The 24,266-nt window shown below is 38.9% G+C and overlaps 1 protein-coding gene across 6 annotated transcripts in view; it reads left to right on the forward strand.

Moving 5' to 3' along the window:
- The window catches only part of ankrd6b (ankyrin repeat domain 6b), a 51,016-nt gene that overhangs the window by 13,505 nt on the left and 13,245 nt on the right, over positions 1 to 24,266 (forward strand). For 3 of the 6 annotated variants that reach the window (XM_086189640.1, XM_086189642.1, XM_086189641.1), the window contains exons 1-8: positions 7,449 to 7,593; positions 12,884 to 12,982; positions 13,188 to 13,413; positions 16,654 to 16,752; positions 18,748 to 18,846; positions 19,118 to 19,216; positions 22,091 to 22,189; positions 22,531 to 22,629. In XM_086189640.1, coding sequence (XP_086045766.1) covers positions 12,885 to 12,982; positions 13,188 to 13,413; positions 16,654 to 16,752; positions 18,748 to 18,846; positions 19,118 to 19,216; positions 22,091 to 22,189; positions 22,531 to 22,629 — 819 coding nt within the window. In that variant the 5' untranslated portion in view covers positions 7,449 to 7,593; position 12,884. Of the gene's footprint in view, positions 1 to 7,250; positions 7,594 to 12,883; positions 12,983 to 13,180; positions 13,414 to 16,653; positions 16,753 to 18,747; positions 18,847 to 19,117; positions 19,217 to 22,090; positions 22,190 to 22,530; positions 22,630 to 24,266 lie in introns of those variants that run through there. The other 3 variants (XM_086189643.1, XM_086189645.1, XM_086189644.1) reach the window with 2 other exon arrangements.

The raw sequence follows: 24,266 nt of genomic DNA on the forward strand, positions 1-24,266 counted from the left end.
ATTGGTTGTTTATATTTAAAGTCCAGTGCAGTAGAATCAAAGATGAAAATATAGTGGTTTGAGAAAACACAAAACCACAAAAGCGAGGAGCTGGATGCATTCCAATGAGAGCAGATGTTTGACCCCAGACTGACCCCAACTCCTCCTCCCAGGGATCGAAGATAAAAAGACATGAAGGGCCTGGTTGTGGGCTTATCACCTTGTCCTCCATGTGCACAAGCTCTTTGTAATAAGAGCGACATGCTTCTTAGTTGTGTAGACATGAAAGCATCGCCTCCCATCCCCAAATGATCAAGAAGGGAGTCCCTGTTGTTTATTATCATTTTTTGGTTTGTAGCCAACAGACTTTACTATATAAAATCGAAATATCTGCTGTCAGATAACTTAAGACTTAGTCAAAGATAGTTTTCTGAAACTCCACCCTGCATGTTAGTGTGTATCAGTTTTGCTGTTATCATTTTCTAGCGTTGTATATTCCAGCCAGATATAGGTACTGACGAAGCAGGACTCAATGTAAACTTTGAAACACACATGAGCAGGCCCAAAAGTCTGGGTACATTTAACTGTAATAAACATTTTGGGAAATGGAGCTTGCAATTGTTGATTGTTGAGTTTTAAACAACAGTGATTCACAACCTTGGTAATAGACAGTTGTTTACATCTAGCTGAGTCCAACTTTAAGATCAGGGTCAAAAACTGTGTCTAAACATAGAGACAGATTTCCTTTATAGAATCATGCCTGTGTTTAATGCAGTGCCAGAAGATCACAAGCATCCAATATGGATTTTGGCCTTCTACTTTGCGCATTAAGATTTCTTAAGATTCTCTGATTTTTTTTTTTTTGATGATTTAATGAATTTTAGAAGTCTTTCCAACTTTACATTGAGGAACATTTTTTCTGAAATTGTTCCACAATTTGTAGACCAAGATTTTTAAAGAATGGTGAACCTCTGCCCATATTTACTTCTGATAGACATCTGTAAGATTCTCTTTTTGTCACCAATAATGTCACTTAACTGTTGCCACTCAACCTAATTATTTGCAAAATGTTGCACTGGCTGTTGAGTTTTAGTGTCAGTTCCTTTTCCAGCCTTGTGTGGCCCCCATTACAACTTTTTTGAACTTTTCTTGCTGCCATCAAATTTAAAATGAGCTAATATTTTTCATGAAATACTAAATTTCTTATTGTTAATACTTGATATGTTGTCTATGTTCTATTGTGATTTAAAAATGGCTTCATGAGATTTATAAATTATTGCATTCCATTTGTATTTACATTTAATACATCAAAAGTTCTTCATAATTGGGTTTGTAAAAATACAAATCTTTTTACTGCTACTATATTTGCCTTTTTTGCAGTTTGACTTGCAACAATTTTGTGTGTAACTTTTATCATAAAAACATGATCTATTCCCCAGGTAACTGCCCCCTTTCTCCAGGAAGGAACTAAGACTGATATGCGTGCAGCTGTTTTTCAGCAGCAAGCAGGTTAATAACTATTCTCTGGGGCCTCTTGCCCGAGCCATGTGAAAAGCAAGGGCTTGGCATTTCTTGTTTTTGATCCCAGTCTTGAGTTCCTAAAAGTTTGCACAAAAGCCCTGTTGCCTAGCTGCCAATGAGGAGCCTCTCTGCGCCTACCAGGCCTGCTTTGTGTGTGTGAGTCTGACTGAACAGGATCTTCAGTAGAATCAACTGGAATGCAGTCAGGGTGAGAATTCCCCCCATTCACTTAATCTTATTCAGTTTTCAACCGGCAGGAGGGAGATATTCAAAAGTTACCATAGTGCATTAGCACCCTATTCAGCTCAAGTGAATTGACCCCTCTAAGAGAAGGGAAAGTGGCATATGAGGATTTTCATGCATTCTATGCATCTCTACGCTTTGTGGGGTCTTAACTTGCTAAATTTGGGGAATATTCAATGTATGCTATCTGGATGAGAATCCACAGTAATAGAATCAGGAGGAATAAATTAGGAAGTTTTTTTTGTAACTTATGCTAACTTATGTACCTTGTCATGTATAAAGGTAAACAACACATTTGTTCAGCCATACAAGGCAAAAATCATGCACTGAATTTTCATTCCCTAAATAAGAACTCAAAAAAACCCAACACATCAGTAGAAAAAAAATTGGATCATTTCTGTGTTCAAAAGAATTCCATACCAGTAACCATTTTATTTGTGTGTGTCATTTTCAGGCTTTAATGGTTTTTGTGATAAATTTGTAAGAGATTTATTGTAAAGTAAGCAGTGTGATAGCTCTTCTGTTTTAAAATTGAAAGCATGTTCAGTGGAAATGATTTGGCTGAGACACAGTATGCACAGCCCTGTTTATGGTTGAGTTGAGATGAAGAGCTAATGTTGTGGAAATAAACCGTTTCTGAATTGAACCATGTAGGCCTGCAGGCACCGAATCAGTCTTGGTGTTGTGATCTGTACGATGTTGTATCTTATTCTCTGCTGCATTTCTAGTAATGAAACTGATTGTACTGTCATCACAGATTAGACTCCATGGATCAGATTGGACATGTTTCTTCCTCTGCATTGTGGAGCTTTGCAATGAGTGTTGTGTTTTCTGTCCCACATCCTGTCATCCTCTCAGGTTACCAGTTGCCATGTAATTTTCCTGTGAAAAAAATTTACAAAGTGCTAATCCTATTCAAACTTATCTCCACTTTTATAATATTAACATCACTCAACATATGCAAAGAACAACAAAGTTTCAAGGTATAGTAGGTTTGGAGTGGTTTTCTTTCTCCTTTCTTTTCTGCTTCTTTGTGTATTGGTCTCCTCTGGTGAAGTACTTCATAGAGGTCTTTTTAAATCAGTGTACTAATTTTGACCAGCTACAATCTGAATATGTATCACATCTTTGAAAATATGATAAGAATATTTTTTAAAGCTTCTGTATATTTTTTGGTGCGTTATGGTGCATTGCTATTTAAATTAGAGATTTTGAAAGTTGGAAACAAGGGCAGCTTTCTCAACTTGTTTTAACTCTCTGTTTCAAATTATTTCATAAACTAAATGCTGAATTGTATTTCCTGTATCCGGTTGCCTCTTGTTTTTTCAGTTTATTGATTTCTATTGTAAGGGCAACTAACTATGTCATCTCAGGAGCCCAGGACAAATTTCCCCAATGGAACAATAAAATGTGCTTTATCACATCGGGTAACATCGCATAGCATCGCATTGCATTGCATCGCATCACATCGCATCGCATTGCATTGCATAGCATTGCCAATTGTAACTTATTTTAAGACCAACATACAAATGGGTAGAAAGACTGATGTAAGTACATCTATAAGTTAAATGTCATCCCTTTGAAAGTTGACTGACATTAAAATGTTTCTGTGTTCTCTCCCAGCTGTCAGCCACATCAGCACAGGTCATAGTGTGATGTATACATGGATTTTTCCAGTTTTATAGCAAAACATTTGAGGTCTTCCCATGATTTAGAGGTTGGGTAGAGCTGGTGGTCTTTTTTTTTTTTTTACATTAATGCTTTCCAAAGAAAAGTCTTAAGCTTAAACTCAGCTATTTTGAAATGATTTCCTTTGTTCTGAGTGTACTGCAGCCTTGTGTGTGTTTGTGTGGGTGTATGTGCAGTTATCATTGCTGCAGCTCTGATTTAACCTCCAGTAAGAACGTCATGGGTCACAAAATGGACCTTTCTACAAGTGTTCAGAGTTTACAACAGTACACCATTCTAGTATAAATCCATATGATAGCCAGCACTGACAACATGTATTAGAGCCTGTTAATTATAGAGTCTACTTGTCAGGACATGTTGGCAATGTCTGTTTTCACCAAAATTTCTCCTTACTCCTTTCTCCAGATTGACAGTGGTGACACAAACTTATGTAGACTGACAAAATATTTAATATCCAACATCATCCAGTAACTTTCCACTTGGTGTGTTTTTTATATAGTGTAATATTTTGACATTTTTGAGACCAGGAGGGATTTTGTGACATATCAGTTTGCTGTGAAGTGTCATTACTCCTAAATGGTTTGAGCTGGAGACATTTTTCCGAATTAGAGAACCCACCCTAAATGTCCTCATGAGCCATTTGCTTCAGTCAATAAATCTTACGTGAATTTTGATAATGTGCAGAGTCTTGATCGTTCACTTGTATGTTGATCAGTTTTCATCGACCATCACTGTTGGTCATGTGAGTTTCTGAACCAGACACAGTCAACCGATTTTTCATGATAGGACAATGCTGTGCCACTAGATTCTGTCTGTGTACATATGCAGAGGCTCTATGATGAATATTGTGTATCAGCAGGTAAAATGACAGCCACACCCTCAAATGAATTAATAATTAGTTCCTGTCTTTTTTTTAAATCTTTTTTAGTGAATCTGTGTTTTTAAAAGCTTTCTCACTCCAAACCCATTCAATACAGATGCTTGTTCAATGGCTCCTCCATATGGTGTATAGGACCACTGTTGAAAGATAAACAAGTTGTTTGCAACTATATCAAATGACCAAATGACTGTCCCTAGAAGTTGTTTGCAGGGTAAATTTTGTTTGCATTATTTCATCATTATGCAGGGGTTTTTCAGGAACCATAGACATTTTTAGAATATTCTCATTATGCAAATAATGTTTTGCAATTTGCATCCATCCATCCATCCATCCATCCATCCATCCATCCATCCATAGACATTTTTAGACATTATAGACATCATAGACATCATAGACATTTTCCATCCATCCATCCATAGACATTTTTAGAATATTCTCATTATGCAAATAATGTTTTGCAATTTGCATCCATCCATCCATCCATCCATCCATCCATCCATCCATTGTCTTCCGCTTATTCCTGTTAAGGGTCGCGGGGGGGTGCTGTAGCCTATCCCACCAGCTACGGGCGAGAGGTGGGGTACACCCTGGACAGGTTGCCAGTCCGTCACAGGGCCAACACATAGAGACATACAACCATTCACACTCACATTCATACCTACGGTCAATTTAGAGTATCAATTAGCCTAGTCCCCAATTGCATGTCTTTAGACGGTGGGAGGAAGCCTGAGTACCCGAAGAGAGAACCCATGCAGGCACGAGGAGAACATGCAAACTCCACAACGAAAGATCCGGTGCCTGAGCTGGGACTCTAACTCTATTTCTAAATATGTAAATATTGTGTGAATATTTGTGACTACAACTATTATTTTAGGAGTGATGTGTTTTTTGAGTTGCTGAAACAAACCACTCACCAAAAACCTAGCACTTTTTTACAGAGGTGTATGAATAAAGTGCATTCTCATATTTATATGGTTTTAAGGTAACATGCCAACTGCATTGAACACCAGAAGGTCCTATAAACGGCCTTTTGCCTGTGTTAATAGAAATAGGATTCTGCTTAACATTTGCTGTGTAAGAACTTAAAAATTAAAATTATGAGCTAATGTCATTTTTTTCAGATACATACCCAGAACTAATTTGACTGCCTTAAACTTCTGTCCCTCCAATACTCCAAATTCTCCTATAAAGTTTAATGATTAGTGGCAGATAGTAGATGTTTTTCCTGTGAACTGCTGTTTGTTTTCTTCACTTGAGTTATTATGGGGCTTTGTCAAATTTCTGTGTCTGTACTAGTTCTTGATATACCTTACACTAAAGTCGTAACACCTCATTTTGAGGTTAATAATTCATAGAAACATTTCAGTTAACATTATGTATAAAAGCAGTTTATGTTAAATAATGAGTTAACAGCTTGAATATTTCATTTGATGTGTAATTATCTATTTCAAGTGCAGAGAACAGTTTTAGAGAGTAAATTGTTTGAATTTGCTATTAGATCTGTGTGGACTTCATTAACCATAATGCTAGTCAAGCAGAGGTCTAGGAAGGTTTTCTGTTTTTTCATAGAGCTGGCAAGTTTACACAGCTGTTATCAGTTGCTGAATTTTTCCTATCATATTCACAAGCCATGTAAACTCCCCTATTCACCTCATCATTTTCTAGTTTAAGATTGATAAAGCCACAACAGAAGGGTGGCTGTGTGTTTGTCTGACACTAAAAATGCACAATGGACAATAAGTGTAATTCCTTCAAGGATTCCTTCAACTTGTGCTCCTTAAAAAAAAATACCACTCTGCACTTTTAGTTATTCCTTACAATTTGACAATGAAGCTCATTTAGAGGCCCCTCAGTGTTCAGTTTGGAAGATCTGTAGTTTAAGTGGTCGCACTGCCATTTCCAAAATGAACTGTCATGCTCTTCTCAGTTTAAAAACACCAACAATTGGAAGATATTTTTGACATAACAGTTGCTTTTGCAAGAAAGGAAGATTGAATAGTTAATCAGGAGAGGGGAAAATGACTTGGTGAGGTGTTTTAACACATCTGCCCTGCAGGGCCAAGGGCTGTTTTTTTGAAGGTTGTAAATATCTTTGGCTGTCACTTTAAGTAAAATTTTTGCAAACAGGGAGATAAAAGGATTGCTTTGGGAGAGTTGTAAAATGCCTAATTATTCAGGAATGTGTTCCAGGGAGCTTGGAAAGTGTAGTTACAGAATTACAGATAAATGTATGTTTTTAATGATGATGAGAAATCTGATTATATTTCATTCTCACCCACTTCCCTGGTGTTAAACTGAAGCCAGGCTTCTATGTACAGTGTATGAAACAAAATTGTTCAGGTGCTGTTTCAGGTGGTATCTGTGTATGAGCAAGGTCCTTTGCAGTACAACAGACACTCAGGACATAGGTAGGTAAAGCCTGTTGTATATGTAATTTAATCTCAGTGTGCATCTATAGAACAGATTGCGTGAACACATCGATCTGCCACAGACATTAAAAACGGCAAAATGCATATTGCCTACTCATGCATTTTGCCATTCAGGTGAGTCAGTTTAGGATTAGATGCACAAGTAGTGACTGATTATGCGAGGACTTCACCCGCATCCTGCTGGCTCATGAAGCAGGACAAATGATGCATTGTTGTACTGTATGTGTGAAAGCTGCAGGCAAAAGCTGAATTCTGCTGGAATGAGAGAAACTTCATCCACATTCTTACATGTGCATGTTGATCCCTGCTGTATGATTGAGTTTGTTTGTAATAGTGGAGTTTAACCAAATATGGGTCTTTTTTTCCCTCTCATTCTACACCTTACATGATCCCAAGAGAATTGAACAGGACCATAACAAGCTGGACCGAAATGATAATGATGATGTCACCCCACTCTGCCCTGTTTTCCTGTTTTTGAATCCATGTGTTTCCTGTTCTCTTCCTTGCAGCTATGATGATGATGATGATGAAAGGGAGGTTTTCCGGCAATTTACAGAGTTTGTAGCAACAGAAGAAACAAGGGAATCAACTCTGGCTCCTGCTTCATTGCTTTGTTGGCAAGACAGTTCACCATGAGTTAGAGGGCATCAGGGACCATCACCACAGCTGCCTTCTGACTGCCCTGAGCACCACATCTGGAGACACCTGCATCATTTGTCCTGCTTCATGAGCCAGCAGGATGCGGCTGAGGTCCTCGCACTCTCTGAGCGCCTCCTCATAGCTTCACACAAGGGGCAAGCTGACAATGTGGTCCAGCTCATTAACAAGGGTGCAAAAGTAGCTGTCACCAAGGTGAGTCACTGGTCCTGGGCTTTATTAAATGATATGGTGAATTTAGTCATTCTCAGTTCCTAAACATCAAAATTCAAAATGCACTTGAATCTAGAGCTCTCATCAGTTTGGGCCAGCCCGACAAACCCAGTGGGGGTTGAATATGCAAAAGATATGCAAGTGGGTCTGGTTGGACGATGGGATGCCTGCCAAAAAAAATAAAATAAAAATCACCGGTTAAGAAAGTCTCTGGCTGGCTGCTGCCTGCAACATTGCATCATGGAGAGGGGCGGGGGCACACCTGATGCTGCTGCGTGCATGCCTTTAGCCTGGCCCTGGAGGAGAAGATGGAGTTGGTTAAAAGTAAACTTGCTGCAGGTGATTCTACCATTGCTAGACTCGCTACTAGAAGAGCAGGGAAATCAGAGGTGTGGAAAGTGTTTGCAGTGGTTCTAGATTCTGATCGAGTGGATGCTTTGAATGAGAAAAAGCATGCGAGCGGAGTGTGGGGGGGTGGGTGGGCTGCGGGCTGGTTTTGGGCTGATAATTCATGTTGATGTATTGGGCTGGGTAGGGTTTGGGCTTTAAAACCTTCAGGTCTGGTCGGGTTGTAATTTTCAGGCCCGTCGAGAGGTCTAATTGAATCAGCTGAGAATGGCCCAGCACAGATTTTTCATGCAGTGTAATCTCTCACAGTAGCGAGCAGTTGGTCTCTTGCTCCCAGATGTTTAACAGTACAGTTCAGCTCCTGTGTCGCCAGATGGATCTCACTGACTTAAATCACACTGCTGGGTACAGAACGTCAATGGTAAATGGACTGTATTCATACATTGCTTTTCTTGTTCACTGACCATTCAAAGTGCTTTTACACCACATGTCCTCATTCATACACATTCATAAACTAATGGTGAAGAAGACACAAGAACAAAGGGATCAAAGCAGTAATGCTACAATAAATAAAGCAAAGCTGAGTACTCACCAGTACCGGATGTTTCTGTTGTGTGTCTGGCACAGCCAACAGATTTCCATGTAGGTAGGAACACATGGCATTATATTGTAACAGTTACAACAATATTAGATAGGCTGCTGCTCATTCTAATGATTTTTTTTCTGGGCAGTTTTATTTGTATGATGAAAGCTTAATCCAGGATAAAACAGGCAAAGTTTGATGTTAAATTCCTCTGCTCGGGAACAGGAATGTTGAGGTCACAAGACGAATGTGATGACTGGATTGAAATTTGTAGGGAGAAAAACAGATGAAATAAGACTGCAAAAAATATAAAGAAAGGATGAAATGCGGTTATAATTAAGAAGAAGCTGTGAGCAGAAGATTGATTTTTTTTTTAGAATCCACTGCTTGAACACCTCAGGCTGTATGTAACTGGAGAAGTCAGATGGCAACCGAGGCTGAGTTTGCACTATACTTGGGTCATGTGATGACAACTGAGCAAACTCCATCTGTTGATGAAAGCTGTAAGACGGAAGTAGATCACATTTGTTAATAGTTTAAAATATGTAGTATATATGTATACATGTATGTATATATGTGTTTATAAGTGTGCGCACATACACACACACACTATATATATATATATATATATATATATATAAGATAATTGTAATAAAAATATAATTGTGGATGGAACATTCAGGCCCTCTCTTTTTCTACATACTGTGTATACTGAGGCATTTGTGAATCAGCTAGACATAGAGACTGGCATTGTTACCTTGCTGAGGAGTTGAAGATAAAATCTTTTGCCTACAGCTCTTTCTTCCAATTTGTTCACTTCGTTTGCTCATTCTTTTTCACTTACTCCCTGCAACATTTCAAAGTGATATACTGTCAGAGACTGAAGAAAATTGCAGGGACTTGTTTTGCAAGTTGCATTTTTTTTCCAAACACATTACATTTCCAAACTTTTCAGTTATGACATAAACCTAATGCAGATTATGTTAATATAACCCATGACTGAAGATGACTTATCAATGCTATCCGAATGTGCAAATATATATAAATAAGAATCCATATATTATCTATTAGATATAGCTCTATTCCTATTTTCGATACTTTGGAAATGAAGTCTAAAGTGTAGATCAATAAATATGATGATAGGGCTTGCTTTGTTTCAATCCATTGTGCTCAGCTTTTTTAGATCTAGAGTTGCATATAGTTATGCAACTGTATAGCCACTTTAATTGGTCAACAGACTTTGCACAAATTTCATGAATCAGGTACTATGGAGCAAACAGGTGTTTTAGATGCAGAAAATGAATTCTTATCGAAAAAGAAATTCATTATTATGATGTATTCATTTTCCAAAGATTAAAAAAAGACACTGAAGTTCTAGGCTGTATTACAAAGCTTCTGAAAGAGATACATTGTAAGTCAACAGCACGCAGCAGTTAGTCAAGTCAGTTTTATTTGTTTAGCGCCAAATCACAACAAAATTTATCTTATGACACTGTACAAGTACAGTAGGCCTAGAACCACACTCCTTCAGTTCATTTACACACAATAATTCAACTGAGCAAGCACATATTGCAGTAGATGAATGAAAACCTTTTCAACAAACAGGAATGTCGTACAGACCCAGGCTCAATGGGAATGGACATGTGCTGTGACCAGTTGGGTGGAAAGAGAGCAGGAAAGCAGAACAGAGACAAAGGCAGATAATGGAAAAAAACAGATATAAAGAAGGAAAGAGAGGGACAGAGGAAAAGAGAGAGAGAAAGGAGGGAGAGAATGACAGACAGATGGGAACGTGGACAGTCTGGAAGGAGAATGACGAGTGGAGAGAAAGACGAGAGACTGGGGGCACAGTTAACAATAACAGCTAGATACCAATAATAACAACATGTATAGGGTACTCAAGCAGTCAATTTCAGTATAACATGAGAAGTTTTGTGCTTGCATATCTGATAAAAACACTGCTGATGTGCTAGTACATTATTGAGAATACTTATATGACTACTAATAGAACTAATCCTAATACAGACACTAAGGGTGGTAGCTTGAGCCACTTCAAGTCTGTAGCCTCCTCCATTTGTAGCATCAGTCAAGGATCTTGAAAGTAGGCAAGTACAAAGGCTCCGGAGAAGAGGTCAAGTTAGTAACAAGAATGAGTAAAGGAGGACAGAGAGGAGGAGAGAGAAGCCCTGTGTATCGTGGGAGATCCCTGGCAGTCTAAGCCTGTAGCATAGCAGCATATCTAAGGGCTAGCCTAAGCCAGTTTATCAAAAAGGTAGGTCGTCTACTCTTCAACGTAGAGAGGGTGTCTGTGTCCCTGACCAAAACTGGGAGACAGTTCCATTGGAGAGGAGCCTGATAAATGAAGGCTCTGGCTCCCATTCTAATTTTAGAGTCTCTAGGAACCACAAGTAACGCTGCATCCTAGGAGCGAAGGGTTCTAGCTGGATTTGGGGACAATGAGCTCTGTCAGATATAACTGATTGTCAAGAGCTTTGTATGTTGTAGGGAGAATTTTAATTCTATTCTGAATTTGACAGGAAGCCAATGCAGAGAAGCCAGTACAGGAGAGATATGGTCTCATCGACTAGTTCTTCTCAATATATGGGCAGCAGTGTTTTGGACCTGCTGGAGAATTTTTATGGACTTTCTGGTGCAGCCTCGTAAGTGGGAATTGCACTAATCCAGGTTGGAAGTGACAAAATCATGGATTAGTTTTTCTGCATTTTTTGAGATAGGATATAGCTGATCTTAGCTATGTTACATAAGTTAGGAAGTTAGAGAACCTTACAATTGGTCATTTTTATCAGTACAATTTGTACGATGTCATATACAACATGCCGGTATATATATAGTATTGATAACTGTAATCATTCTGGTCAAGAAATTTTCTTACCATTGCATCCCTTTTCAACTGCTGAACAAAGGTGCAACTATTGTCATTAAGCAACTATGATCACTCGGTGCCGGCCCTCCATTCCTTACACCAATTTATTGGGAAATCACAATAAAGGAACTCTTTTCTCCAAACTATATTCCAATGAGGAGGGACTGGGGACTTCTGCTTACTGTCAGTGGTTTATGACAACATGAAGAAAAAGAAATTGTAACTCAATCTGAGCTCCACATGAATACCAGATAGTGCATGCCACACACAAAGAACAGACCTGCGAAGATTATACCTGGTGTGTTATGCACTTGTGGTGCTGTGTGGGAATAAACACTTGATCTGTAATTAAACTGTATTTAATAACAATAATTACAGATTACCATACATAAGCTAGTGTTGTCTTGTGTTTGGAAGTAAAACTGATTACTCCCATGCTGACATCCTGCTTTGTCACTCCTCCTCATGTGGTTAAGCAGGGTTTCTTATCTTAGATGTAATGGTCAAGGTGTCGGATGTGTTGAAAGAGCTTTTTACCTGATCCTGCCGGAGACAAACGCATTGTCTCCTGGGGCTTCAAGAGAAAATTACCTGCTGTTGACATTCCTTATGTCACCTCAACCACCATAGTAAATTTCTAACTGGTGTACTATATTTGACACAAACATTTAGCAACATTTCATGATATTTGAATGTGAATGAATAAAACTAAGTCAGCAATATTACTTCTTAGGGAAATCAAAATTACAGTAAATTCTGAAATAATAGACCTGAAATTAGTATTGGGTGATATTGTAGGTGACAAATACGTTTTTGCACATGTCTGATGCATATGTTTGGGACATATTCTAAAATGCATGTTATTTTATTTAGAGTTTAGCAAAAATGTTTTTGGTCATAGCACACATTTACATATTTTAACAGCATGACACAGTGTACTGATTTTATTACCTAAGTGTGTAATTTTTATCTTAATTTTTTAAGCATCAAAATAAAATTCCACTTAACATGAAATGGATGGACAGATGTCAGATATGTGTGGGTAGACTGTATGCATTTGTATGACGATAAAATGCCAGACCTTAACAATGTTGTGTAATTTGTTGGACTCAACCACAATAAGGGTAGGTAGGCATTTCATTGTTGTCCCGCCCACTGCTCCCTCTATTGGATTGAGAATAAGGAAGCAGAGGTTATCCTCTGCTCAGCCAACATGAACATCTGTGCATTCTCTTAAAGCATGCATTAAGGATTTGTTTGTTGTCAGTAGAGTCATTATTGAGCTGTGTTCTACGCCATAGCAGATTTTCTTTGCTCGGGTCACCAGCAATGACCACTGTATCTGACATAAAGCACTGTGATTTTGTGTTGGAGACAGACGAGGTGAGGCTTTCTTTCAATTTTGTTTTCTGTTTGATTTTGTTTTCTCTCTTGTCTGAATTGTTTTGTGTCCACAGTATGGAAGAAGTCCCCTGCATTTGGCTGCCTACAAAGGCCACATTGAGGTTGTGCGTATCCTGCTCAAAGCTGGCTGCGATTTGGACATCCAAGACGATGTGAGTAGAGCCATCCATCTATCAAAGGGGTCAGCCATGTTTCCACTTTCATCTGCTTCCAGTTTGTGCTGCATTCCTGACTGATGGCTACTAGTGGACATTTTGTTGGAATCATTTGATAATACAATAGTAATCTAATGACATCTAGTGGCCTTGAATGGGACTCTTTCGACTGCCCACTCATGGGCTTTCCTTCAGGATGCAGGTTCCCTTTCCCCACAGATAGTGCTAACCCTGATCTCTGGCACTGCCAAAGTCACTCTCTGTGGTCAATGAGCTCTGCAACAGGCTGCAGTCCATCCTCCATGACTGGAGGGAGCGGGAGGTGCAGTCAGGAGAAGGAGGAGGAGAAGGAGGAGGAGAAGGAGGAGGGGAGAAGACAGTGGAGGAGGGCTGGGAAGGAGCCTGGAGGATCAGGGAGAGTGAAGGAGGTTAGCCAAACCTGCTGTGACAGCAGAAATCTGTCCCTTCATCCTTCCTTCCCTGAAAATCCACTCCTCCACTACCATTGCTGCTGTGCTCAGCTCACTTCTTATCTAGCTTGGAATGACCAACTCTTTCCTCCCTGCTGTTTCTCCTCTTTCTCTCATGGAAATCATCGTTTACAGTCCTCTCATGTCAAACCTGGGCTTTGTAGAAATTCCTTTAATGGCTGTGCATAAATGTTAGCTTGGGCTTTTTCTGGGACTGTAGTTTTTTCATATGGTTATACAGTACAAACCACATTTGATTGTAAATTGAGCTATTTGCTGCTGATGTTTGTTTACCCTCTACCATGGGACCATATTAATACCCTCAGTGATAATGCTGAACTTTGGGATACATACTGTGCTTTTGAGAAATAGCTTATGATCCTTCCTTTGAAGGGAAGGATGTTATTATAGGGATAAAGTAGCTGCTCCACCTAGTGGCACGTAGTGAAGCACTTTTACAAGAAGAGACTTGACAGATGTTTCAAGTTAATGTGATGCAGCCCAATACACAGTGTGTACTCTAGGTCCCCTGAACATGTAGACATTGTTCATACCATTAAGTGCACACAAACAAAAAAGAAAGGCATCTGAGATGTTTTTCATTTACTTGTCACATTCATTATTAGGTCTGTTTAGAGCTCACTATCTTTTGTGAAGAAAAGAAGGTCATACAGGCCAGTCACTTATTGTCGAGAAAATTTGCATGGGAAAATCCTTGTCAGTCACAGACAATCATGATGCAACAGCAGTTTACTGTGATAGCTAAAGTAGCTTTTCATTATTGCACACAAACAAAACAGCAAAAAGAAAACTCATCAGTAGGGATTCAATTGTTATTATTAAATGCTGCAGCTCTGATTAGCTCCGATATTCCTGGTTCTTTTATGGATACTTTGGTGTAATTAATGTTCTCGCTGCTGTCTCTTCTCTCTGTGTAGGGGACAGAGCTCCTCAACATACACACCCACACGAGTCAAGAAATCACAGTGTAGCTTCCAACACCCTTTCATGAGTCACTGTACTTAATTATGAAATACTGATATTGGGATGGGGCGGCATGGCTCAGAGGTAAAGTGGCCATCTAGCAACTGAAGGGTCGCTGGTTCAATCCTCACTTTCCCCGATGATTTTTCCCACTGTGTGGGAGTATCCTTGAGCAAGTTACTGAGCCTCTAATTACTCCTGATGGCCCTGCGACGGACTGGCGATTCATCCAGGGTGAACCCCAGCTCTCACCCAATGTCAGCTGGGATAGGCTCCAGCCCCCCTGCGACCCTTAATGGATGAGCAGTGTAGGAAATGGATGATATCAGGATTGTGTGATAACAGTCATATTGCAACACATTTCATCAACCATACATGAGGGTATCTATATAACTTTACTAAAACCCTCACATAAAGCCAAAAAGCAGGAGTTTTTGACAACTGCAAAGAAATGTACTTTTATTTAATTCCCTCAAGAGGTGGTTAGTTAAACTCAGTGTGGAGACTGGGAGTGGAGAGGAAAAAGCACGCTACAAATTCCTGCAGTGTTGCTTTATGGTCTATTTTACAAGTGCCTCAAAATGCATCACTTGTGACAATATCTTCTGAAAATGTTGGTTTCAAACAGTATTTGAAGACTCCTGTCATAAACACACTTAGCTAAAGTCTACTAAGCAGTTAATGTTATCTAGATGGCTTAAAGATACCTTGCAAATATATCCAACAACAGTTTTTAGCTACCTTAATGTACAATGTTTACTGTAATGAAAGTATAAGCAAAACAGACCCCCCCCCATTTACTTTTCCCTTTTATTCCTGGCATTTATTTTTTCCAGCTGCAGAGAGAGCTGTTGCACAGACTTATGGGGAAGGGCTGACACGAAGGACATATCAATACAACTTGGGGAAGCATCTCTTTCACTTTTATTTGTAGTAACCTACTTCAGTCCTTCCAAGGAGCTTCAGAAATACTTGCATGTGTGGATGTTGTGGCAATACTTGGTTGATGAAGACATGGTATCGGCCCCACTACTAAGAAATATAGTTGAACTTGTTGGCTGCTACTCCTCAACACTGTTTACAACAAGTCTATAACATTACTTGTAACTTCATATTCACATTCTTACAGTGTCACAATACAGTAAATTAATCCACAAACACTGGCATATATTTTGAATGTCTTAGACTCCACGTCTAATGTGTTAGTTCAGTCTCTGACAGATAATATGTTTTATTGCATTACTCCAAACATCAAATTGAAAACATTTAACTGGTGAATCACAGGTTAATTTTATTATGAAGTAGCTATTCATATAAAAAAAATGTCCAAAAAACAAGATCAAATTCATTTTCTGTATTTCTTTTGACAGCAAGTCAGTTTGAAATGTCACAGGGAGGAATGGAATAAGTAGGAGCAGCCAGACTATGCTGCAGGTGCTGCACCTTCCACTTCACAGCAAGCATCAAATTCCTTTCACTTTGCTCTGCTGATTCACAGACACACTCACTGTTGAAGCCTGCTGTGCTTATAAGCCTTTGACATCTTTGCCAGCTGTTATCCCCCTGCCCCATGTCTTTACTCCAGCCTGGTGCAGAACACATAGACATGAGATAGATATTTCTCTCCCAGAAATGGCAAGTAAACTATTAGTGTATGTTCCAAAATGTTGAGCTAGTTCTTGAATGGTTAAATGAAACATCATAAATTTGTAAAACAGGATATGTAGACAAGCTGTCCATTTTAAAAACTGTTACTATACTTCAATAAGTGTCATATTTCATTTGCACACTGCAGTTAGGTGTTTTAAACACACAAATGTATTAATCACTCATGAATGTCTTAGTGGGGACTCTGGAAGTCAGAAAACACCAGCCACATACTGTATTACTAGCTTGAAGCTAATGGAGAGTGACTACTAAACTGTCAGCAAAACTGTCCAAACATGTTTTTTCCACAAACTCTCAGTTGCATCATTAAATATAATCCAAGACTTTTTTTTATCCAGCTTTATACTCAATAATCCACAAATTCGTAAATATTGCTTGCAGTGACATTCATGACCCATATATGATCCATAAAGAGCAAGATCAAGTATTTATGTTTAGAATACCACATGAATGGAATGTTTCCCTAGACTTCCCCAGTGCTTTAATAATTTTCTGTGTTTTACAGTTTATCAGTATTTTTGTGTTTGTTTCTCTTTGGGTCGATAGGGGGAGCAGACAGCATTACACCGGGCTTCTGTGGTTGGAAATAGTGACATCATCAGCGCTCTCATCCAGGAAGGGTGTGCACTGGACCGACAGGACAAGGTGCAGATCCAAAAACACATCATGTCAGTCAAACTATAGAGGCTAATGGCTAGAGATGTCCCAAGCTGATCCCAAGGATTGGTATCTGAACCAATCAGGGCATATTTTAAAGGATCAGTATTGACTAAAATAAAGCGGATTGGATCAGATCCTTTCATTACTGTTCCATACGCCTGCTATTTTGCAACAGTTTACAGTGCCGCACTGTGCTCCAATTATGTTAAGAAATATTTGGCTGATACTTACTGTCAGTGTTACTTGTCAGAATGAAAGTAGACCAATAGATAATCTGTTATTTGTTGCTAATTCATGTTAATCTCATAGGTAATGTTTTGGCATCCAAAAATTAAACAGGGTTGTGTTCCTCTAAAAGCCAGTGGATGAGTTCTTCCAAATGATTCAAATGCTTATTCACTGTATGCAAGTGTGCAATGCTTAGCACTTAGCTCTTCTTTTAGGATAGATAGAGACAGAGAGATAGAGAGCTCCTCCTTTGTACACCTTTGTGAATGGAGATAACAGTAAGGGTCAATTCCAAATGCAATGGGGGCCACAGAGAAATGGCATTTAATGCCATCTTGGCTGTTGGATTTGAGAATTCACAGACAGTATGTAAAATAGCCCATATTAAGCAAGTGATAATTTCGCCTTGGGCTCGATCCCTTGGTGACAATAAAGCTATTCTGATTCTGGTTCTGATTCTATTATGGTATTTGAATGTAAGAGTGCAAATAAAACTTAACATACTGCCACATTTCAGGTATTAGTACTCCCCAGATTTTCAAAATATGTGTAAACAGAGCAATAAAGAACTTCATGTAAATGCATTATGCCATTTATGTTATTATGCCATTTTGAGTGTTGTGGTCACACCTATTTTTGTCCTCAACCAGAGAACCAAATCTTTCATTGAAACGTAGTTGCCATAGAAGCAAGCTTGGATTTATTTTCGATTTTTTTTTTTTCAATTTTTCATCATTTCTATTCCCATGGGATTTTACTATTTATGATCGAGAGAATTTCGATGTGAAGCATTTCTTGAAAGTAGGGCTGCAGCTATCGATTCTTTTAGTAATTGCGTTATCTATTGATAAGTCTGGCAATTAATCGAGTAATCAGATAAGAAGTATTGCACATTCTGTAATTTTTTTCGATTACATTACTTTTGCTTTATTTAAGAGCATTGGTACTATACAGAAAAAGAAAATAAGACAAGTCTCTTAAATGGACAAGTATGCTCATGTAAACTTACTAAACAAAGTAACTTTACATTGACTTTACTTTTACTGTTTTTACTTTACTTTTTACTGAAGCACAGATGGGGTCCTACAGGAGATTGGTTCACCAACATGCCACCTTTTTCCCCTCTTATACGTTACTCTGTGTGCATGTACTGCATGTGCGTGCATATAAGAACTGCATTGACACAGAGAGGAGAGACGCTGCAGCTGTGTGTTAATAAATGATATCAAAACTTAAACTCAAGCTTATCAATACTATGGTCTTAGATAATTCAGCTGTTTAATAATGAATTTCAGGTTCCACCCTGACATGCAAAACAAAGTACAGTTCAGATTTAAACGAGGCCTCAAGGAAAATATTTTTGCCTCAAGGAATTTTAGTAATCGAATTACTGGAGTTACGGGAGGAATCGTTTCAGCCCAAATTGAAAGGGATGAGTTTCATCAACAGTGTCATAATGTTTAGAGAAGAGGAACCTGCTCAACAATATATCTGTTAGACAAGAGAAGCCTGTTATGCACAGTTACTCTTAAAATGTCTCTTTATACAAAATTATCTGCTGCCAAATAATGAAATGGAATGAGTTAGTGTTTTGGATAAGTTTACCTTGTAGAATATTGTTGGACACTCACTTTCGCTTTTACAATTCAGATTTGCAGTATTGAAAGGGAGCCACTGGTTTAACATTGGGATTAAGGCCAGTGCAACATTGTGGCTGTTGTTAATGTGGCTCTTGGTTTTGTGTCTAACCAGGATGGCAACACTGCTCTTCATGAGGTGTCCTGGCATGGTTTCAGCCAATCTGTCAAACTGCTGGTGAAGGCCGGAGCCAACGTTCATGCTAAAAACAAGGTCATTCTACATCAACAAGCAGTTAATAATCAAATAATTACAAACACTTTTTTTTTAGGTGGCGTTTTAATGCGTCCTTGTTTTATAAAAACATCTGCAAATCCACAAAAACAGATGGGCAGTGCAAGCATAGTTGTCATATGAAGATTTCACTTCTAAGTACAGCCAAATTTGATGTTAAAAATACGTAACTATTGCATGTGACTGTAAAAAAAATCGAACCAATTTAACACCATTAAGCCATGTGTCTCTCTTCCCCCTCATGCTCCAGGCAGGAAACACGGCTCTCCACCTTGCATGCCAAAACAGTCACACTCAGAGCTCAAAGATTCTACTCCTGGGAGGCTCAAGGCCCGACAGCAAGAACCATGTATGTTTCAAGCTCCAATGTCTTCTATTTAAGTAGTATCACCTGTCAGAGGCAATGACTCATTCATTCGCATTCAGACCTTTTCTTTGTACTTATGGACACATTTAACTCCTATTGGTCTTAATTTTGATAACGGGATATCTAGGGGGTTCTGTTGGGTCTAATGATGAACACATGTCAAGGTGGAATTAATAAGTAGAGTCAGATTTTGTGGTTTTATTCTTGAGAGTCTAAACAACATCCATCCATCCATTTTCTTCCGCTTATCCTGTTAAGGGTCACCCTGGACAGGTCACCAGTCCATCGCAGGGCCAACACATATAGACAGACAACCATTCACACTCACAGCCTTGCCTATGGTCAATTTAGAGTATCCAATTAGCTTAGCCCCCATTTGCATGTTTGTGGACTGTGGGAGGAAGCTTGAGTACCCAGAGAGAACCCACGCAGGCACAGGGAGAACATGCAGACTCCACACAGAAAGATCCCGTTCCCAAGCCGGGGCTCAAACCCAGAACCTTCTTGCTGTGAGGCGACAGTGCTAACCACTGCACTACCGTGCCGCCTCTAAACAACATTAAGATCATGTTTCATTCTGGTTGCCTTGTGTTTTTATTGTCTGTGCTAAAGAGAATGTTTTGAGGAGAATGTTGTTCTCCTTTGACAACCAAAATGAGGTTCAGTTTGTGAACAATGACTATATAATTAGTAACCACTGAGCTCTGATAAAGAAAAATTATTGAACCATTTGCAGTCACATTAATATGTAGTTGTTAATCCAATGCCAGCATCAGACTGCAAACTCCTCTTAGTTTTGATACATTGTTATTGTCTGTGACACATTTCCAGTGATGGTCTCCACTGGGAATGTCAACCTCTGTTTTTATCTCTACAGATGTGACAAAAAATAGGTATCTGGCCCCAATGACACCCCCTGAGAAAACATAGACCATGTCAGAAATTTCATGCTTACTTTGCCATCCTCTTAGTGCCAGGCAGCAGAATATATTCAGAAACTGCACTGCTACAACAAAAATCATTATTTCTTATTAATTTCTAATTGATTAATTCAAGCTAATATCATAACATTTTTGTGCTTTCAGTTGGCAATAAATAGGGGCTGATCACATGGAAAGTTAAAAATGACAAAATGGTAAATATGTTGGGCTGAAGTTTTGTGGATCTGTACTTGTTTGCTCTTCTTTAGCAACTATTTGAATGTCTCTCAAATGTCCTAGTAATCTGAAATTGAGTTTCAAGAAGTTGAACTGAAATGTTAGGACTGAATGAAGTGAACACATGCACTGGTTACTGACAAGATAATTATGCTAGGTTATTATTCCCAGTTGCATTGCTGCAAAGCAAATATGATTAGGTCAATTTATATATTTTCCCTCCTGACTACCAATTCACTTGTGTTTTTTTTAACAGTCCTGTAATGGTCAATGTCATACTTGTAATGTTACCACCCTCCCTGCAGGGGCATGGCAAGAATTCTTCTGATCTTCAATTTTTTGATGGTTGCCAACCAGTAAAAATACAAATGACAAACTTTGAACATGAAATCCATCATCTCCTAAGAGCCCTTCAAACTCATGGACATGCGTTGCCAAGGCCGGACCCATCTGCTATATGTATATATGTATATATATATATATAAAAACACACACACATATATATATACACACACACACACACACACACACACACACATATATATATATATATATATATATATATATACTACTCTTGTCTAGTAGACATCTTAGACATCTTAGCAGACATCCAGGTGTCTGGGAAGCAGATCAGGGTACAGTTCCTGATGTCCAGCATAGGGCTGGCATTAAAAAAATAGTTTGAGCAACTTGCTGTCTCTTCATCTAATATTCTCTTTATCCTTTCATACCCAGTAGCTTCAAATCCAAAATGATGGCCTGTTCTTTGCAGCGCAGCCAGAAATGTTTACATGGCACTGTAGTCTCTGAATTATTAAAGACCACATGGAACATTTGCACTTCAAATGTGATGTGCCGCCTCACAAGAAACTGCTGTTACGAGACAAAGAACAGTTGCGGAAAGAAACTCTTGTCTGCATTGGGCTTGGGTAGCAGTTGTCCTCAGTCACCCCTAGAGTCCTGATTTCAGAAAACTTTACTCACAATGAGACTCTATTATAAGCGTACGACTTCATTAAATCATTGCCTGAATGTAAAACTTGCTGTTCAGAGAGCAGGTGATGATGACAGAGTCAGAGAACATGGTCACCATGTGACTGGCCCTGAGTTTGCTAATAGTTGTTGGACAAAGTTTTCATCAAGTCAGACCTCTGTCATTCACCTGGATTAATGTTGGTACAAATAAAGATTTTATCAGGAATTTGAGAATGAATGCTTGCTAACAAGTGGAGTTTATGGACAACCATTAAAACAATATTTCCATTTGTTTCGAATGTTTCCCAACAGATATAGAGAAATAGGTCAGATAGCAACTGTATGTATCAAGCTGTTCCAACATGTCCATTTCTCAACTTTTACACAGACATCAATTTACTTCTTTCACAACCTTCATTGTCAGCACAGCATTCTGTGCCCCATTCTGTTCTGCAATATTACACAGCTGGCAAGGTGTAAAATGGAACTGGCTGTTTAAAACAGGCTTTAAAGGGAAGGGGGGGGGGTCATTTGTGATTTTATTTTTTTCTACAGTTGAAAAAGGATTTTTCACCTTTAAAACCATTTTGATATGTTTCTTTGCATGATTAGAATTAAATGTGTAAAATTAAAATATTTTATTTGTGACTTGTATATTTTCAAATTAACTACCTTTTAAAAAAGTTTATGAACACCCATTTTCTCAATGTTTTATTTTTTTGAGGCTGGAGATACATGTCTCCATGTTGCGGCCCGATATAACCACATACCTATGATCCGTATCCTCCTGGGTGCCTTTTGCTCTGTGTCAGAGAAGAACCTGGTGAGTTGGTGCTTTATTATTATTAGTTGCAGCTCTTTAAATCAGAAAGTTTTCTGCATAGATATAATCTGTGTGCCCATAATTATTGCTGGAAATGACTCATCCATATTAAGTAAACACATGGATAATTGATTTGATTTGTATTTGGTGTAATTGCTGATTGAGAGCCTTTTTGTAATTCATACAAGCACTAAATGTTTGGAGATATGAAGGAACCACTCTCACTCTGCCATCTTGTTTTTTTTGTGTCTGTGCGTGCGTGCGTGCGTGCGTGCGTGTGTGTGTGTGTGTGTGTGTGTGTGTGTGTGTGTGTGTGTGTGTGTGTGTGTGTGTGAGAACAGGGTGGGGACACACCACTACACATTTCAGCTGCTCTGAATCACAAGAAGACAGCACGTCTGCTGCTGGAGGCAGGAGCTGACAGCCGCATCTGCAACACTGTGAGTAGTGGTAGTAGTGGTGGTCTATGTATTGGGTTACATGAGGCTGTAATAAAACTAACTGCAAGTAAAAGAATGAAACTTGCTGAAGAAAAACACAGTGATCAGAGTTGTCCACATGGGGAGAAAAGAGGCCTTGATATTGGTGTTTTTCAATTGAGTATGTTTTGCCCCCTGGTGCAAAATTCTAATCCTGGGAGTACACACCTGAGAGTACCCTTGGTGAAACCCCCTTCAAAATAGAGAATGCCTTTCAGTTGGCTCCGTGTTATAAACAGTAACAATCACAACCACCAAGAGCTTCAAGCAGAATATTCTGCCGAGTGTTTGATGGTTTTGAACAAAAATGCAGTGAACAGTGTTTAGACATCTTTGCGATGTGTTAGACCTGGTCAGTCTGTGATGTCAGTTCACCTTGTCTTTATCATATAGATGCAGCAGTCTCTGACACTGCCCTGAATACTGTTATAGATAGTTCCTTCAGCGGACCAATGCAAGTGAATCAGTTATGAGATATAATCAGTTTGTTCTTTCATTGGTCAGCTGAAGGGACTATATTAGGGCTGTACCTATTGATTCTTTCAGTAATCGAGTAATCTATTGATTATTCTGGCGATTAACTGAGTAATCAGATAAGAAGTATTGCACATTCTGCAATTTTTTCAATTAAGTTACTTTTGCTTTATTTAAGAGCAATGGTACTATACAAAAGAGAGACAAATGAGTTCTGTGAAATATGAAGGTGCCTGACCGTTGAGGACTTTGTATGTAAGAAGAAGAATTTTAAATTCTGTTCTGGATTTGACAGGGAGCCAACGCAGAGAAGCCATTAAAGGAGAGACATGGTCTCTTCTACCAGATCTAGTCAACACGCATGCAGCAGTGTCTTGGACCAGCTAAAGAGTCTTTAGGGACTGATTAGTACAGCTTGATAGGAGGCAATTCCAGTAATGAAGCCTGGAAGTGACAAAAGCATGGACTAGTTTTTCTGCATCCTTTTGAGACAGGATGTGTCTGATCTTAGCAATGTTTTGTAAATGAAAGAAAGCAGTCCTAGAAATTTGCTTAATGTGGGACTTAAAGGACAGGTCCTGATCAAAGAGAACTCCCACTCCTTACAGTCGTGCTGGGGGCCAGGGTGATGCCATCCAGGGTACCTATCTCATTAGATAGGGTGTTTCTAAGATGTTTTGGGCCCAGCACAATAACTTATGTTTTATCAGAGTTTAATAAAAGAAAATTATGGGTCATCCATGTTTGTATGTCCTTAAGATAGGCCTCCAGTTTAGTCAGCTGATTTATTTCATGTGGATGCATTGATAAGTACAGCTGCGTATCGTTTGCATAACAGTGAACGTTAATTGAGTGTTTCCTTAAAATATGACCTAGTGGAAGCAGGTATAGAGTGAAGAGGACTGGTCCAAGCACAGACCCTTGTGGAACACCATAGCTGACTGTAGTGGTTTCAGAGGAATTATCGTTAGCGATTACGAACTGAGATCAGCCTAGTAAATATGACCTAAACCAGTTTAGTGCTGTTCCTTTAATGCCAATGACATGTTCCAGTCTCTGTAGTATAATATGATGGACAATGCTATCAAAAGCTGCACTAAGATCTATTAAGACCGGCACAGAGA

The sequence above is a fragment of the Aulostomus chinensis genome, chromosome 20 (assembly GCF_037954235.1).
Source record: "Aulostomus chinensis isolate RoL2024-O1b breed Wild chromosome 20, RoL_Achi_v1.0, whole genome shotgun sequence".
Lineage (NCBI taxonomy): Eukaryota > Metazoa > Chordata > Actinopteri > Syngnathiformes > Aulostomidae > Aulostomus > Aulostomus chinensis.